Source organism: Thamnophis elegans, chromosome 10 (assembly GCF_009769535.1).
Source record: "Thamnophis elegans isolate rThaEle1 chromosome 10, rThaEle1.pri, whole genome shotgun sequence".
In the NCBI taxonomy this organism is placed as follows: Eukaryota; Metazoa; Chordata; class Lepidosauria; order Squamata; family Colubridae; genus Thamnophis; species Thamnophis elegans.
The window spans coordinates 28,721,288-28,739,070 of NC_045550.1; the positions used below are offsets into that span (position 1 = coordinate 28,721,288).

The 17,783-nt window shown below is 36.9% G+C and overlaps 1 protein-coding gene across 1 annotated transcript; it reads left to right on the top strand.

The window, feature by feature from the left end:
* The first annotated feature begins 1,245 nt into the window (after nucleotides 1-1,245).
* Nucleotides 1,246-14,242, top strand: KLHL30 (kelch like family member 30). Its single transcript, XM_032224801.1, has 7 exons — nucleotides 1,246-2,019; nucleotides 3,336-3,495; nucleotides 5,850-5,936; nucleotides 6,249-6,404; nucleotides 7,685-7,873; nucleotides 10,395-10,540; nucleotides 14,003-14,242. Exons 1-7 carry the CDS (start codon nucleotides 1,246-1,248, stop codon nucleotides 14,240-14,242), a joined length of 1,752 nt encoding a protein of 583 aa, XP_032080692.1.
* Nucleotides 14,243-17,783: the final 3,541 nt, after the last annotated feature.

The following is a 17,783-nucleotide window of genomic DNA, read 5'->3' on the forward strand; positions in this document are numbered from 1 at the left end:
TTTCCTAATCTTTGGGGTAAGGAAGATATGAGAACAGAAAGTAACTGAAGTAGAGTAGTGGCTGATGATTGACTTATCTGTATATTACTAAAATTGTGGTCATGACCTTTAATGGGGTGTTACAGTGCATCACAGGGCAACCATTTTTGAACCAAGATATCTCAAATGAGCTTACTTACAGAATGTGTCCAGAATCTGGGAATCATGACTCCTGAGGGAATGATGTTTGGAAAGTTATGGCTGCTTCAATGCTACTGGCTGTGATGCTGTGCTACTGTTGCATCACCTGATCTTCTTCTTCAATTTTCTACGACAGTTTCTCAATTAGTGTCCTAGTCCTTCTCTTTGTCCCCCACTCAGCACCAGCCATTTACCTGTCTGCTGGAAAGGGAAGATTGAGAGGGAGGGAGGGAGGAAAGAAAGAAGGAAGGAAGGAATTAAGATGAAAGAACCCTCATGCACCCTTCCTAGCCCATGCCACATTCTTCATGCTCCCCAACATGCCACCCCACCCAGGCACCTTCCCCAATGTATGTTTTCCCCCTGCCTTTCTTAACCCACATAGCACCTCTTGCTCATCAACATGCATCCTCTCTGACATGATCCATGCAATTCTGGCAGGAATCTTAGAAGTAGTCTAAGTCTAAATAATCAACAACTGCTTTTATACCTTGTTCCGTTTCAGTTCTTAATGTTGTAAATCTGATTATTTTTGGCTTAGTTATTGCAGCTTGTTTGTGTGTGTATACATGTATGAGGTGAATTATTGGTGAAACTGTTCCATGGGTCACTAACAGTATATCTCTGAGATCAACAAGCCTCTTCAATTTTCTTCTTGTACATAGCCTGGCAGAGCTCTGGTCCTGACAGTAATGGGGAAATATCACACATATTTAATGTTCTACACTCATACAGATTTATTTTACTTGTAAGATCAGGATAATCACAATTAACACTAATTGATTTTGTTTGTTTATTTGTTAGCTTAAATGAATATATAGATATATGTGTAGCATGTTAGATTTTATTTGTATATTTCAGAGTTTAAATGATGTAAATAAATAAAAATAAATATTGAATTGCATACTGTAAATATGGAATTATTTTAAAAGGCCCATTGATTCAGAAATCATGTTGACTTTGTTCCTTTTATCCTGTGAACAGGACTGGAAAAAATATTTTCTATTGGGAGCATCTAAAATTCATTTCCAAGTACAGAATTAGAGCCTTGTGCAGAATATTACCATGGTGAGGAACATTGATGACTTCGATTTTTGCCTTCCATCCCATCCTCAATCTATTCTGGAAGGACTACAGACCCTACGTTCCAACCCCAAACTTTCAGATGTCACTTTGATTGTTGGGGGACAGAAATTCCCTTGCCACCGCAGTATTCTGGCCCTCTGTAGTCAGTACTTCAATGCTATGTTTGCTGGTGACTTTATGGAAAGCTTTTCAGCGCATGTAGAGATCAAAGATGTAGATCCTATCACTATGGAGTCCTTGCTTAATTTTGCTTACACAGGAAAAGTGACCATCAATCAGAGGAATGTGGAAGCCTTGATTAGGACATCCAGCCAACTCCACTTCCCCGTCATCCAAAAAGTTTGCAGTCGGTACTTGAGACAGCAGATGGATGCATCCAACTGTTTAGGCATTTGTGAGTTTGGAGAGATGCATGGCTGTTCAGAGATTTCATCTGAGGCGTGGTCGTTTTTGCAAGAAAACTTTGAACTTGTATCTCAACAGGAAGAATTTCTTCAACTATCGAAAGAGAGGCTAATTATTTATCTGTCGAACAACCTACTGCAAGTACAAAAAGAACAGAGCCTAGTTGAAGCTGTGCTCAGGTGGGTCAAGTATGAAAAATTGGCCAGAGTGATGCACCTTCCAGAGCTTCTTGACCTAGTGCATTTGGTTTCATTGCCAGATCAGTATCTGCAAAACATGTTGTCATCTGAACCACTGATTCAGGAATCAGAAGCTTGCAAGGCTATCATTGCTAGACATCGGAGCACGGTCAGTGTTTGGAGGTACTATGTATTTTTTGACCCAATTCTAGTTCAGTTTGAAGGCTAGAAGGTAGACAATGGAATTTCTGGATCAGTGATTGGTTTTCTTGCTATATAAATCTGAACTCACAAAATCACTGAGCTTTTATCTAAAATTTGGTTAAACTGGCAAAGACTCATATTCTTGTCCTAGGAAAAAAGGTGGCATTTCTTTTTAATAGCCCATCTTGGGCTGGTTAGGAACATTAAGGATTTGGAAACCAAGAAAGACTTGCTACCTAGAAAAACCTCTGGGCTTATTTGTGGCTCAGCTGGCAGATTGAGGGTGGCTGATTGTACAGTATCTGGTAAAATGCACTATTTAGTTTACATATTAATTATAAGGCCAACAGATTTAAACTTCTTTACAATAAATGCCACTCCATTTGTTTTCTTGGTATCATGTTCTGAATAGTAGACAGTGGAGTCCTCAGACTGAATTGAATAGATAACATCATCGTCGTGTTTACACTTGCATTATTTTTTACTAATCAAAGTATTCTTCAGAATAAATTTTGAAATGTTAGAATTGTTATTGTTAAGTGTGGGTCGAGTGAAGAGGCAGGACTCTCAGCTAGTACAACAGTTCTTTATTTGGCAGAACGGTATATACTCTTTTAAAGGGAGCTGTCTGACAGCTCAGCCACTGAGATCTCTTGAATTTTCCCGCCTATAGCGTGAACAAATCCATTTAAACCACCTGTCTTTTCTGACTGACAGGCGGACCAGAGGGAAACCTTCACCCAAGGTTTCCCTCCCTATTATGATATTAAACAGTTATTATCATCATAATTAGGAACTCTCTGCAGCACAGAAAGCGACCTGGGGGACAAAGAAAGTAGATTTTAAAAAGTCCCACTGAAATGATCAAATGTAGATGAATGTTCTGTGTTTACCAAGTGAACTGAATGGTAATAGAGGGATATGTGCCCCATAAGACTACCTGATTGAGATATCAGAGAAAGGCATTTTTAAAACGCACAATTCTATTTCTTTCTCTTTTCTTAAGAAAAAAAATAGTATGCAGTCCAAGTATGTTCAAACTGAAAAATAAGTGGGAAGGCATATGGGAAGAAATCAATGGACTGTACATGCACATTAAGGGTAGGCTGAACTTCTTGCTTTGCTTGAGCTAGAAAGTATATAGATGCATTACAGGAACAATTGGGAAGTTTTGCTTTACCAAATGCCATCCTACAATTTCAAATGTACAACATACAAAATGTTGAAAAAAGCAACTGAGAAGCTTTCTATTTTGTGAAATACTTTTCCCCCTACTCTAAGGCAGAGAACAAGCCCTTTGTCCAACAGAGACTGAAGGCCCTTCCACAGAAGCTAGAAGAAGTGCTGGTGGTTGTGGGAGGCAGAGCTTTGGAAGAAAATGATGAAGATGAAGCGGAGCCACACTTCTCCAGAAATGTTGCTTTTTATAATACTAATACTAGTAAGTATTAGAAATCTTCCCTAATATACAACGTCAGAACAGCTTTATTTCAAACCAGAAGTTTTATAGATTACTCTAGCTCAGTGATGGCTAACCTTTTTGGTGTCAAGTGCCCAGCAAACCCCCAAAATGCAATGTGAGTGCCCCTGGTGCATACGCCCCCCCCGTGCATGTGCCCTGCCCCCCTCTGCAAGCGCACATGCACATCCCCATGCACCCCGGCCCATTTTTGGCTTCAAGGTTGGTGCAGGAGGATTTCCAGGCCCAAAACTGGGTGCGGGGGACATGTGCCATGCACAGGAACCCGCAAAACGCAATGCGAGCACACCCAGCATATGCACGCCACTCCCTGCACATGCGGGGCAGAGACCCGAAGTCCAAATGGCCAGCGGGACCAAATGTGTGGTGGAGCTGGGCTGGGGCAATGGCTGGAGTGCCCACAGAGAGGGCTCTGCATACCACCTGTGGAATGCGTGCCATAGGTTCACCATCACGGCTCTAGCTTATGCTACTGAGCACTGCAATATTTATTTATTTATTCAATGTATATGCTATCCATCTCACTATCAAGCAATCCTGGGTGGGATGTTCGTGACACAAATCTGAAAAGGCAGGATATATAGTCATCATGTTTATGCTATACTATGGCTGGAATATCTTTCCAGGGAGGAAATGGAGATGGGAACATTCAGAAACTTTACAATTATATTGGGATCTGCCTATTGCTCTGTTGAATACATTCCACATGTTTTTGTGCTCACAGTTCTTCGTTTTCTTTTCCTTTGTGGAATTTCATTGAAATTAGCAGCAAAACTTCTCAACACCTATAAAGCGAGGTTATGTTTGTTAACTATTATTTATATATGTTGATTGCCCATTTATAAGGCCTTTCTTTATCTTCTGCCGCATTCAGTAAGTTAAAGGAGAGGTAGGAAAATAAGTCTATAACTACAAAGCAATCATCAAAGAGCACTTATCCAGGCCTACTTTCAATAAAATATATGTTAGTGTGGGCACTAACTTTTTGAGTAGTTCGGAGAACTGGCAAATACCACCTCTGACTGGCCCCACCCCCATCTATTTGCTGCCCCCACCCCGAGTCCCAGCTGATTGGCTGGGTCTTCTTTTGTTGCCCTGCACAGAACGGAGCTGGAAAGCAGGAAACAATCATGTTATTGGGTTTAATGTAGAATTACTGGTGTTGCCACAGGCAACTTAGATTTCCAGATGATGTAATGTTCTGGGTTTTTTTGGGCTGTTTGTTATTGTGAAGCAACTGCATTCCTCCCAGGCTCACATTGACAATGAAACCTGTCAGACTAGCCTACACATTCACTGAAGTTGGAAGAGGAACTAATTTAGAGGTTAGGACTCTAAATTCTGGATCCTTGGTGTAATCTGGAAAAGATGATGTAATTTTAGGGCAATGTTGACAATATTGAGAACATAGAAACAAATAATATCCATACATAATTATTGCAAAAACATATCTGGGTGTTATATGTAACAGTTCTAATAAATGCTAAATTTTTAGTCTTAGAGAAATCTTTGGCTAGTCCTTTCCATGAAGGGACCAAGCATTGAGTCTGTCTACACAATTGTCAGTAAATACTGATTGAATGTAATACTGCAATGTGATTGGGATTGTCAGATGGTGATGGTTATTATACACACACAAATTAATTATTATTAGTAATAGCAATGTTCCTCTCAAAAGCCCCTCCCCTCTATCTAGCTATATATATATGACAAATCCACTGCAAACTCAGAGACTAAGTATCCCATGTTTCATGTATTGCCAATTTATCTCTTTATGTACAACTTTACAAAAATGGAACCCATTCTTTGCTTCCTCCTTGGATAAACTTATTATTTATTCCCAATAATCTCTTCCTTGGAGTTGTTCAGGCTATTGTTCCTCTCTGAGCTTTCTTTTTTTTCCATAGACCCGATTTCTGAACTTTATCCAAAATAACAGTCATAATCAGATATTTTTAAGGTTCATGTTCATCTATATTCAGCAGAAATTCTCAATCTTATATTACCTTACCTTACCTTGTATTTTATCCTCTGTTCCTTATTATAATCCTGCTTTATTTCTATATTAATATAATGCTGACCAGTTAAAGATATGTTACTCGTTATGACAACACATTACCTTTAACTTTATAGAGGTTTTATGTTTGAATATTTGCACAGTGGCATGTTCCTGTCCTGAAATTCATCATGAAACCCCATTTTTCTTGGTGTTGTTTTTGCTTACTCTTAAATTGTTATTATATTGACATTTGTACTTATATTTAAAGTTCATGGGAAATTGGTGCTGTCTTCTGCTCTATCAATTTCTATTTTAGAAACATGGATTGCTTTGCCTGATTTTCCAGATTACAATAAATGGGGCTTTTCTATGATTGCTCTAAACAACAACATTTACATTACAGGTAAGTATAGCAAACTTTTCTGGCTTTCTGTCTCCTACCAAATCTCTAAAACATTTTATGTTTCCCCATAAGACTTATTCTGCTTACCTGACCAATAACAGAGAAAATACTGTAATTAGATAACACATAGATCACTTAGTCAGGCAGTAAAAGGCAAATGCAATAATATTCCCTTATTTTATCAGGTGCATTTTACCTAAAAGTCTGCAAATTGTAGAAGGCTTGCAGAAGATTCAAAAGCAAAAGGAGTGAATAAATGTCACCTCTGAAAACAATAACAGATTACTTTCACAATGATTATTTCTGCTTTAGGTGGCTCCAGAGGATCACAGAATGACACATGGTCTACAACACAGTCCTGGTGCTTCTGCCTTAAGAAGGCTGCCTGGAAGTCCATTGCTCCAATGCTGAAGCCCCGAACAAATCATGCCAGTGCTGTTCTCAACGGAGAGATCTATGCTATTGGTGGTAGGAAATTAGATATGTAATGAAAAAAAAAAGCCTCATTATGCAGAAGCCTTCCAGTCTAACTGATGGCTAGGATTAAGGGATCAGTAGATACACTTCTCTGAAGGACAGATGGTTGGAGAAAGTTACTCTACAGCAGGGGTGGGTACCTGTCAGCTCTAACCTCTTCTATAGAAGAGGTTCCACAAATCTTCAGTGCTGTTTAGAACTGGTTCCAGCTCCCTCCCCCCACCCGTCCGCACATCATCAAGATGAAGAGCGAGAGGAGGAATTCTGGGAGTTGAAGTCCACAAGTATTAAAGCTGTCAAGTTTGAACACCCCTGGGGTTTCTTTTCTAAAGGGTTAGGGATGCAAGGGTCTTGTAACTTGACAGCTTTAAGACTTGCATGCTTCAATGCCAGAGTTCCTGAGCCAACATTTTGCTAAGCAAGAGCGTTGTTAAGTGAGTTTCACCACATTTTACAAGTTGGCCATACCCACCCAGTCACATGGCTGTCAGGCCACACCCACCCCATCACATGGCCAGCAAGCCACTCCCACAAAGCAGGCCACACCTACAGAAGAGATTCTAAAAAAATTTGAAACCCACTACTGCTCTACAGGCATAGATCATCAGAGACCCAAGAGAAAGAAATAGAAATATTATCCAACCGGAACAAAAATGTAACAGTTGAATTTCCAGAAATATTTTTCTACAATTCGGAGGTGTGTGTGGGTTTCCAGAGAAAGTCAAAGCAACATTTGGTTAGATACTAAATTACAAAATTCTAACACTTCATAAGGTGACTTCTGTCACATAGTGGTTACACGTCATAGATTTAGACTTGTTTTTCTACTGGGATGAGGATGAGGACAAGGATGAAGAATTTTTTTTGATACAGCAACTGCCAGAGGTGAAAAAGTGAAAGAAGATGGCCATAATTCAGGATCATTTTTTTTTAGAAATTGTGGAGAAAAATGTTTGGGGGCTCCCATGGGTATTCATGCACTAACACAAATGAATCTTGGTTAATATGAACTATTTTACATCATGATGTGCACTTCATAGACCATTTTAGACCTCTTACATACCATGGATAGATAACTTTTCATGAGGCTGCATATAATTTGAAGAGAAGAACCAGCCTTTATCATAAGACTGAAAAATATATACTGTAGATATTCCTTTGCTGAACAAAGTTAAGCCAAGTTCATATGACCTGGATGCATCTTGCTCTTTGCCTGTATTGGTGCAAACTTATGTAACAACCTTTCCTCCCCCTTTTTATGTATTTCAAAGGAACCACTATGGACATTGTGGAAGTAGAATGCTACGATCCTTACAATGACAGCTGGTGCTTTGTCAGTCCTGCCTTGAAGTATGTCAGTAATTTTGCTGTAGCCGGATGTCTTGGGAAGTTGTACCTCATTGGTTCCTGTGCTATCAAATACAATACATTGACTCTCCAATGTTACAACCCTGCTATTGGTAAGGGGGGATAGAAAATACTTCTAAGGAAGCAGCTGGCAGTGCTTCTGCAGCAAGTTCTTTTGTATTTTATAATAATTGAAATACAGTATATTCTCTGACCTGGTTCTAAATGCCTTATAAAACTTGTCATGACTAATACTGAATGGAAATCCATCATTTCCTATTATATGTTGCCCAAGCATCATGCAAATTTGTTGGTCATAATCACACACACACACACACACACACACACACACTGTAGTCAGTTAGACAGGTGTTCTCATTACAACATCATCATTAAAATTGCTTTGTTTTGTCTTTTATGAGTAAATGATATCTGTACTTTCTCCCATATACAGTATGGTAAATAAAAAGGTGTGTGCTTTGATCCATGTTGAAGTTAAGGCTAAATTTGATTCCAGCTCTTAGTAATGCACAACATAGAACATTCTAATCATATCTTTTAAAATGGCAATGCTAAATACTTGTGGGTGAAGAACTCAAAAATATATATGGAAATCTTTCTTTGATTACAATTAATTACCTGTGGACAATTTGGCATGTTGAATACTAGTCTGTTCCTATTACTTTTATTTGTTTGTTTGTTTGTTTGTTTGTTTGTTTAAAATAACAGTTGTTCGTAGTCTTCTTTAGCCAGCTATCTAGCTTATACATAAATTCCATACCATAAGTATATGCCATGAGGAAACTTTCAAGTTACTTGTCTGCCATGGCTTTTTGGAATTCGCTCAGCTAGCATCAACTTGCTAGTTATAAGAAGTATTATGCTATATGAGCCAAGGTTAGTTTGCCCAGGACTGATTAGATGATAATCATGAAACGTGCCTACATTACAATAAATGTCAGCTTCCTCCAATTGCTGCTCATTTAATGCTAGACAGACACAGCAATGTTTATCAAATGCTTTATCAGTTGTACACCATCTCATCTTGTTCTATTACATTCAAAATGGTGGTAAGCTTTGGGCTGTCTTTCATTTCTAGCCATATATTCACTGCCTTCTATATAGTTATTCACCAAAGACCCACGTCTATCTTTAATAAGAAAAGTCTTATTGTTCTACTTGTTACTGGAAAGATTAAACCAAATTATATAGTAGTCTGCCTAGAAAAAAAGCATTCAAAATAACATGGCAATTACAGAAATCAGGATAAATTTCTAACACATTTTGACACTAATCTCAATGTTTTGAGTGGGTAAATTTACCTAGCAGAATTACAAAAAGTGTAGATATAAGCTATGTTCTGCAAAATATTCGACAAATGTATTTTAGTATTCTGATTAAAAAGTTAAATGTAGGCTGGATAGCATGGTAATTAAGTGGATTAACTAGCTTGAAAACTGTATTCAAAAAGTGCTCATTAGTAGATCCTCTTCAAACAAGAGGTAGATATTAAATGAAATCCCATTCAATTCAGTTCTGGGCCTTGCATTTTAGCATGTTTATTAATGAAGTGGAGGGAATGGTTTTCAGCTGACACAATGTGAGATAGCTAAGACACTAGAAGACAGAAAAAAAAGGGAAAGCATCTAAACAAGTTAGAGAAATGTGCTTAAAGTAACAAAATGAAATCTAACAGAAATTTGCCATTCAAAACTTTCTCCCTTGCTCTGTTATTTTCCTTGAAAGTTAATCCCCTGCTTAGATTTCTTTTTCCCCTAAACCTGATTGCAACATGAGAAAAAGATCTTTGTATGAGGGTATGTGTGTTAGTAATATGTTATTAGGTGTCAACATCTGCTTGTGTGAGTATACAGTGTACATACAGTATAGGTTCCATATATTAATGTTCATTATGGTGGACTCATTCAGGAGGAAGACTATTACCAATATAAAGATGATAAATAGAATAGAATAAAAATAGAGTAGAGTAGTGTAGAGTAGAATTAGAATTAGAATAAGAATAGAATAGAATAGAATAAAAATAGAGTAGGATAAAGTAGAATTAGAATTAGAATTAGAATTAGAATTAGAATTAGAATTAGAATAGAATAGAATAGAATAGAATAGAATAGAATAGAATAGAAGCTGGAAGGGACCTTGAAGATCTTCTGGTCCAGGAGAACCTATACCATGTCAGACAAGTAACTGCCCAGAGTACTGAATATGAGATACTGTGTAGGAGGCCGCTTTTAGCACTGATGATTTCCACTTTGTTAGATTGTTTTACATCCATTTTGATAGCCCAACAAAGGTTTTAATATTTAGGCCACAGAGATAATTCACTTCTAGTATGATTTTTATTTCACTATCAAGAACATTCAATGACTATGTTTTATGTACATGTATGGAGATTTTATATGTATGGAGGTTTTCTGGGTTGATGGTAATAATAATAGTAGGATAATCTGAATTTGTCAGGCTTTAGCTTTTATTGATATTTTTTGCTCCAACAATCTAAATTACTCCACCACAAATATTAACATATGATTTTAATAAACATTTAAAAAATATATTAAAGTGTGAATTTTATTCAGTGATAATGAAGATTTTCATGAAAATTATTTTTTTTAATAGATGTCTGGAGTATAATTGCATCTCCCTTTCTTCCCAAGTACCTCTCTGCTCCTTGTTGTGCCTCCTTGCATGGAGTCATTTACCTTATTGGTGATAATACAAAGAAAGTCTATGTGTATGATCCGGATGCTAACATCTGGCAGAAGGTGGGTAAATCGGGACTATATTATTTTATATTTAATTATTCTTGGATTGGGTATATATTACTTACATCTTTACCGCTCATGTGCAGAATTTCAAAGAATAGGTGTGTTTATTTTACCTGATTTTTCTAAGGTTGTCTCAATAAAACTAGTATCAATGCTACTAATAATATACTAACAGCTAAAAAGAAATCATTGTTATACCCAAGACAATGAAAACCTTTCCCAGCCTTGCACTTTCAAAATGAATCAGAATTCAGCTTCCAGAATTTTACATCTAGTTGCAGTCTAAATTATAGCAGAGATTCTGGTTGCCATAGTAGAATTATCTCTGGTCAGCAAAACAGACTTTGTGGGTCTTGAATATATATTCATGTTTCAGAAAAACAAGATCTGTTTTTTGAATGATGGTATCTCAAGCAAAAACATAACCTGGTCCTATTCTGCTGGCTGCTTGGCTTCAGTGAAGATATAAGCAATGTTGTTGGGAGGTTGGTTTTCAGTGTCATGCTGAAATCCATCTGCAGCTGTTCACATGGCATCATTGCTCAGATGACTCCAATGCACAGGACAGGTGCAGAAGATACACTGCCAGATTCCCCATCTCTTTTAATTTATGAATAAGTAGTTAACACTGTCTATTTCGGCTGCCCATTGGTTCTGCTTTTGCCAGTGCCCCTTAAAAATGTTGTAACAACTTGTCATTAAACAATTCCTTTCCAAACCAATTTTCTACTTGATTCTGTTAAAGGACTGTTTAGGAACAGCCTCATTGCTTGTTATGATCTCATTGTTTTTCAGATGGATAGACAAGAGTTAAAGCAAGTCTATGTAATACAGCCCAATGTACTGTATAAATAAAGAGTGACTTTTATAGCTCATGAGGACTGTATATCAATAAATGTATATCAGGTCCAAAGTATGACAGCATTCATCTAGGTATTACCCTTGCCATATTCAATTGTTTGGAATCCCCATGATATATCTGACATCAGTACAATTGAGCGAGTTCAGAAGTATGAGAAAAGTCTTGCACTCTTCTGTACACAATAGAATTCCTTATGCTACTAGGCTCGAAATTCTTGGTTTGGATAACTTAGAACTGTGTTACTTGACGCCAGGCCTAGATATTGCGCATAAAATTATACATAGTAATTTTTGACCTGTAAATGATTTTTTTTTGTTTTAATCACAATAATACGCGCACGAACAACCGCTTTTAACTCAATGTAAATCATTCTAAACTTGACTGTAAAAAATATGATTTCTGTATTAGAGTTGTCAAAGTCTGGAGTTCCGTAACTGATTCAGTTGTCTCAGCCATAAATTTGCACAATTTCAGTCACAAATTGACTTTCATGGACCTTACTTCATACTTAAATGGTCAGCAGAGGGGGCGTGCATAAGTGCACTAATTTGCCAATCATCCCTGTCATTGTATTTTTATTCTCTTATTCTTGTTCTCATTTTTGTTTGACAAATTCCAATAAATAACTAAATATATTTATACATTTCTTCACCTAGTCATACACTGTATATGCCTTCGTTTATTATTAACTACTGTTTTGAATTAGATAATCTGTATTAATTTTAAACTAGGGTCAAACAGCTATATATAAAGGATTATGTTGTTGAGAGAGAATTTGGGTCTTCTCCTTTTAATATTACAAACACTAACTAAATGCTCCCCCCCCCCCAAAAAAAATATCTGCAAAAACACAATAAAACATATTATGGAAAGAGGCATACTGAAGGGTGTAGAGTACTTTTTTTGAAAAAATGATATTAGATTTTTACAGTATTTTAAAAGGCTGCATCAAAGAAATTATGTATATAAAATAATAAATGTAGGGTGATTTGCATTTTAAAAATGAGCATGGAGATTTTGACAAATGCAGCCGAATCTGTTCTTCTTACATTTATTCAGAAATAATTATAATCACTATTAACTTTGGAGTTGTAAGATCTGATAATTATAATTAAAATATGTTAAAAATTGTGATCCAAATATCTGATGACTGTCTCTTTCCATACCAATCCATTCAAGGCCTGATAAGGTCCTCTTCTGAATACCATTATTTACAGAGCTTCATTACGCATTTACTGAGAGAGACTTTTTCTTGGGAACACCATGACTCTGGAGTAGTCATTTCAAGAACATTGTCCTTAACCTTAAAATGCAGAGTTTCTGATACCAGGTTAAAACTGATTTCATTGTCAGGCATTTAGAGGAACTATTGTTGGGATTGGTTTATTTTAGCATGTTTTGAATTTTTTTAATTTGCTAAATTTACTGCAAACCTTTGTTATAAGCAGTTACTATATTTTCAATGTTATGTTATATTATCTTTAAGTAAATACAGCTAGTCCTCAAGGTACGACAGACTATTTAACAAATGTTCGAAGTTACAACACCTCCGTCCCCAAAGCTACATAGGAAGCCCTTTCAAAGTTATGACCCCTGCAGCGCCCCTTGGTCATTTTCCTTACGACTGACCACAGAGATACTGCAGCATACCCACCCACCTATTTCCCTCCCTTCCTGCCCTGCCAGATCCTCAGAGACATTGGGCCTCCTTTGCCATCTACTAAGTTCTACACACTCCTTCCCACCTCCAGTTGCTGTTCTTTCAAAGATATGCAGAGCTCAGAAAGTCCTAGTGTGGAAGGCTACTCCCTTACTGGGCCACATGACATAGTTGAGGGGAATAAATTCTCCTGCTTTTGCTCTCGTCACAGTTTTTTCTCCCTAGTGCCAGATGTGGTCTTCCCCATCCCTGAGTCACCCTACTTTCTATCTAACAACTCATGGATTCATTTAACAAATGCATTTGGGAAAGCAGGGATGGGGGTGTTCTTAATTATGTATTTCATTTACCATATTATTCGAACCTTCAACTAAAACAGGCAAGCTCCATTACAGAGGTGGGTTGCTCCTGGTTCAGCTCGGATTGGGCGAACCGGTAGTGGCAGCAACGGGAGGCTCCACCCACCTGCCCGGATACTTCTTCACATGTGCCGAGCACAAGCGAACCGATAGAGCCAGGATTTGCAACCTACCTCAGCACCATTACTGTTGTAAGATGAGGACTACCTGTAGTTCATTTCCAGTTTTGTGCACCAACTCCTTGTATGGCATTTTAAAAGCACTTAAAATAAGTATTAAAATATAATAAGATTATGTACTGTATATATCAAATCCAGTTTTTCATTTCTTGCATAATTATTCCTCACAGTTTAGTAATCCTTCAAATGATAAGAATCAATGAGTCTTAAAGATATTCATTTGTATATTTTAATGCATGTGATAGTGTCTGTTTTTTCATTCCAGCACACAAATGTCCCGCCCACCCCAACTAGATATAAGTTCTATATGATTGACTGCTTCTTAATCGATTGCTGCTCTATGTGTAAATTAAGCGATCTTCTTAAAATATCCCAACATGACTAATCTATATTTTTCAGGTGCAAGAGCTTCATACTTTGCATGAAAATGGTGGAATGGTACCACTTGGTGGTAAGCTGTTTGTCACAGGTGGCTACTGGAAAGGTATGGATGGCAACTATCAAGTAGAGATGGAAATGTATGATTGTGCCAAGGATGTTTGGACAAGAGAAGGGTCACTTCCCTGTTTATGGCTCTACCATGCATCTTCTTCTATCTTCATGGATACGTCAAAGTGGAGGGAACCTTTCCAGACATGAGTCCATGGAAATTCTCAGTCATCCAAGTCATGGTTGTCCCAACGGTCTTTTTCAGGAGGCAACTGGACTTTATTGTTGTTTTTCTTTTGAACAAGTTTCACTTCTCATCCAAGAAGCTTCTTCAGTTCTGACTGGATGGCGTGGAATAGAAGGATTGATATTCCTTGCAGACAGCTAGTCATTTGCATTCTTTCAGAGAGTTGTTGAGGCCACTTGGAGGTTTATCCTCAGGGTCACCTGAGTAGTGCAAATTTCCAGTCGTGATCGCAAAGTTTGGTATGTGGTCTCACAGCTCTGCTGCTCTGACTGAAGCATTGGAGAGATTAGGTGTTCTACGGCTCACACAGCAAACTTTAATTTATGAATTAAGATTTCATATTTATTTATTAAGAGCTAGGTTAGTGTAGTGGTTAAGGTATCACCTAAAAACTGGGAGATTGTGAATTCTAGTCCTGCCTTAGTCACAAAACCAGGGTTTTTTTTATCCATAAGAAGAAGGCAATGGAAAACCTTGCCAAGAAAACTTCAAGGACTTCTCCAGACAGTCTTTGAGAATCAAAATACAATTGAATGGATGAAAAAAAAAATCAATGGTACTCACCATCTTAATTTTTGTAATGTTTCTGTGATTTTTTTTACTAGGCATAAACATGTTTCTGAGAAGTGATGCTATGGTATATAAATCATAAGCTTATTTTTGCCACAGTTGGATAATTATTTTTACAATTAGATATGATCTTTACTAACAATTATGAGGAAAATATTCTGATAGTCTATTCATGATAAAGAACAACAATAGGCAGACTGATTATTCAATTTTGTAAGATTATTGTGCAATTTGAATGGTAACTTTAAAAATGTATTTCTGTTCTTTCATCTTGGAAAATAATCTAGACAGTTTTTAATATCTATTATCCATTAATAAGGGTAGATGAATATTTATAGTCCATTAATAATGTATCTAAATAATTCTCTGTAATTTCTTATATTATTGTGAGCTTGTAAAGAATCTCAGAATTCTTTTAAATATAAATAAAAAATTAATCCAAATTCAATGTGACTGGGGTTTTTGTACAATTTTTATTTTAAATTTTTATGTGCTCTTGGTCTAGCTATTTTATGAAATATATATCTATAATAATAATCTATGTTGTGACCATTGTTTAAGTTAAAGTTCCTAAAATATTAATCTGCCATCCTATATTTCCTATATTGTAACACCAAGCTGAGTAGCACTGATTTACATATTTTAACCTAATTGTTGTATGTTGAATATTGTAGTCATAAAGGAAGGTACAGGGGATGTACAACACTTGGTATTTGATTCCAAAACATTCCTTTGGCATACAGGGAAGCACACAACACAGCATGTGGCTGCAATTCATGAAGTCAGTTGCATCTGTTTGTGGGACACACAGTAGCTGCTTTAATGAAATCCTCAGAAACACCTTTGGAGAACTAAATTGAAAGCATTGCATGCTCTAATATGCATTGACTTTTGTTTTGAGGACTACATGAAATTTTCATTCCCATGACATCATTTGGATGGTCAAGGAAAATAGAAGGAGAAAGGGAGAGTGAACAGCTTGGTTACCTCATTCTTCTGGGAACTGTAGGCCAAGACAATGACGTGAGAGCTCAAGAATGGAACTTAAGATTTCACTTACGCATGAAGGAAAAATGAGGGGAAGAGCCAGACTTTGATATAGCTCTGCACTTATAGCTTTTTGTAGGATTTCTGTTACCAGTTTCTGTTCCTGAAGGTGAGAAGGCATCAGCCAAGTATACTTCACTTGGCAAATCTCTAGATTGATATGATACAGCTGATACACAGTGTGGAAATCAGACTGGTGGGACTAGTAAATATTTCAAACGTCCTTCTTCTCTTATCCAAAGCCTTATCTGAAATTTTGTGGATTTCTTTATCCTTCTTTGATTTCTGGGTCTCTCATTTGCTATATGGCATGTATATTGTATATATTAATAAGGACTGTGTTAAAGGTAATATGAGCAAAAAAGTTTTTTTTCAATAATTTCTCACACAGCCAAACTTAATTCTCAGAATATAAAAACAAGTGCAGTTTTTTTAAATCTGGTTTCCTCAAATAACTTGAATTACAATCTTCAGAATAACCAGCCAACATAAGTCTTGGAACTCTTATTCAAACATATCAAGAGTGACCCAAAATGAGGAAAACCAACACAGGAATTTCTGTATCTCTTCTTTTTCCTCCTTTCTTTGAATGTTCTTTTGGTAGATATGATGTGAAATATTCGGAATTACAAAAGAAAATACAGGATGGCTGAATAATTGAGGGAGATACTGGAAAGCTCAGCTGTATTCCTGAGTGATTCAGCCAGCCTGTAACACCCGAAATTATAGGCACATGCACATGTTCTAACAGTCTTGTGTAGAACATCTCATTAACCAGAATGTACCATATCATCTTCAATCTGTCCCAACCCATTATAAAGGCAACCTATCACCATAAGTAGTGTTTTACACTTTCTGCTAATTTATGTGGTGTAATGTGGCCTGCCTACTGCATAAGCGTCCTATTACTCTTTCCAGTTTTATCTGGGAGACTCTGCTTTTCTTCTTTACTAAGAAAACTAATAAGAGTAGCCTTGGGAAGCAAGAAAGGCCTTTATCGAAGTCCTGAAACTGGTGGGACTAGCCTGGTGGTGGGCAGAGTAAGCAATTTTATAACCAACAACTGAGAATCAAACCAACAATGATCATGTTGTTTATGCAGCAGGAAATAAAATGCATCCCAAAGTGTAGCGCAAAAAGGAAAAGAGTAGATTTCCCTTGTTTTCTGCTTTTTAACTATTTCTATTATATCTGGGCTAATGTGAATGAAATTATGTATAGAATTCTTAGAACATCTCCTTAAATCTGAGTCATTGTTGTATAAATAGAAATCAAATGAGTGCTACTACACTGTTAACACCTTAATTCTTTAATTGATCCAGGGCATTTTGAAGGCAGTCGTAAGTTCATACTCATTCCTCCTGATCTCAGGATGATGAGAAAATGGAACACCAAGAGCTTCCTTCATTGAACCAAGAAAAGAAGGAAAGGGAATCCAACCATTCAATTGGTGCCTCATCCCTAAATTATGGTAACTCCTGCAGTATTAAAAGCATTTTCCCTTCCCCCAGGGTTTTCAGTTCATGCTATGAACTGAAAAAATATATAAACCATTGGTATGAGGATAAAGCTGCATTGTAATCAAGACTTCATTATTCCTGCATATGAATTTTCATTTAAAACTGTCATGATGACACAATACTGTAATTTTTCAGTTTTTCCTAACAGCTGCAATCAAGGTTGTGAGTTGCAGTGTGGAATCTCTGTGCATAAGAGTAATGAGTGAGTGTGAGAGAATGGGGGGGGAGCATTAAGCTTAGAGGCTGGGCTATCATGAGACACTGAGAGACAAGAAACTGTGGCAAGCTGTTAATATGACCAGAGAAAATCAAGTTTTTTTTAAAAAAAAAAATGCAATTGTAAAATTGAACAGAAACTGACCAGAAG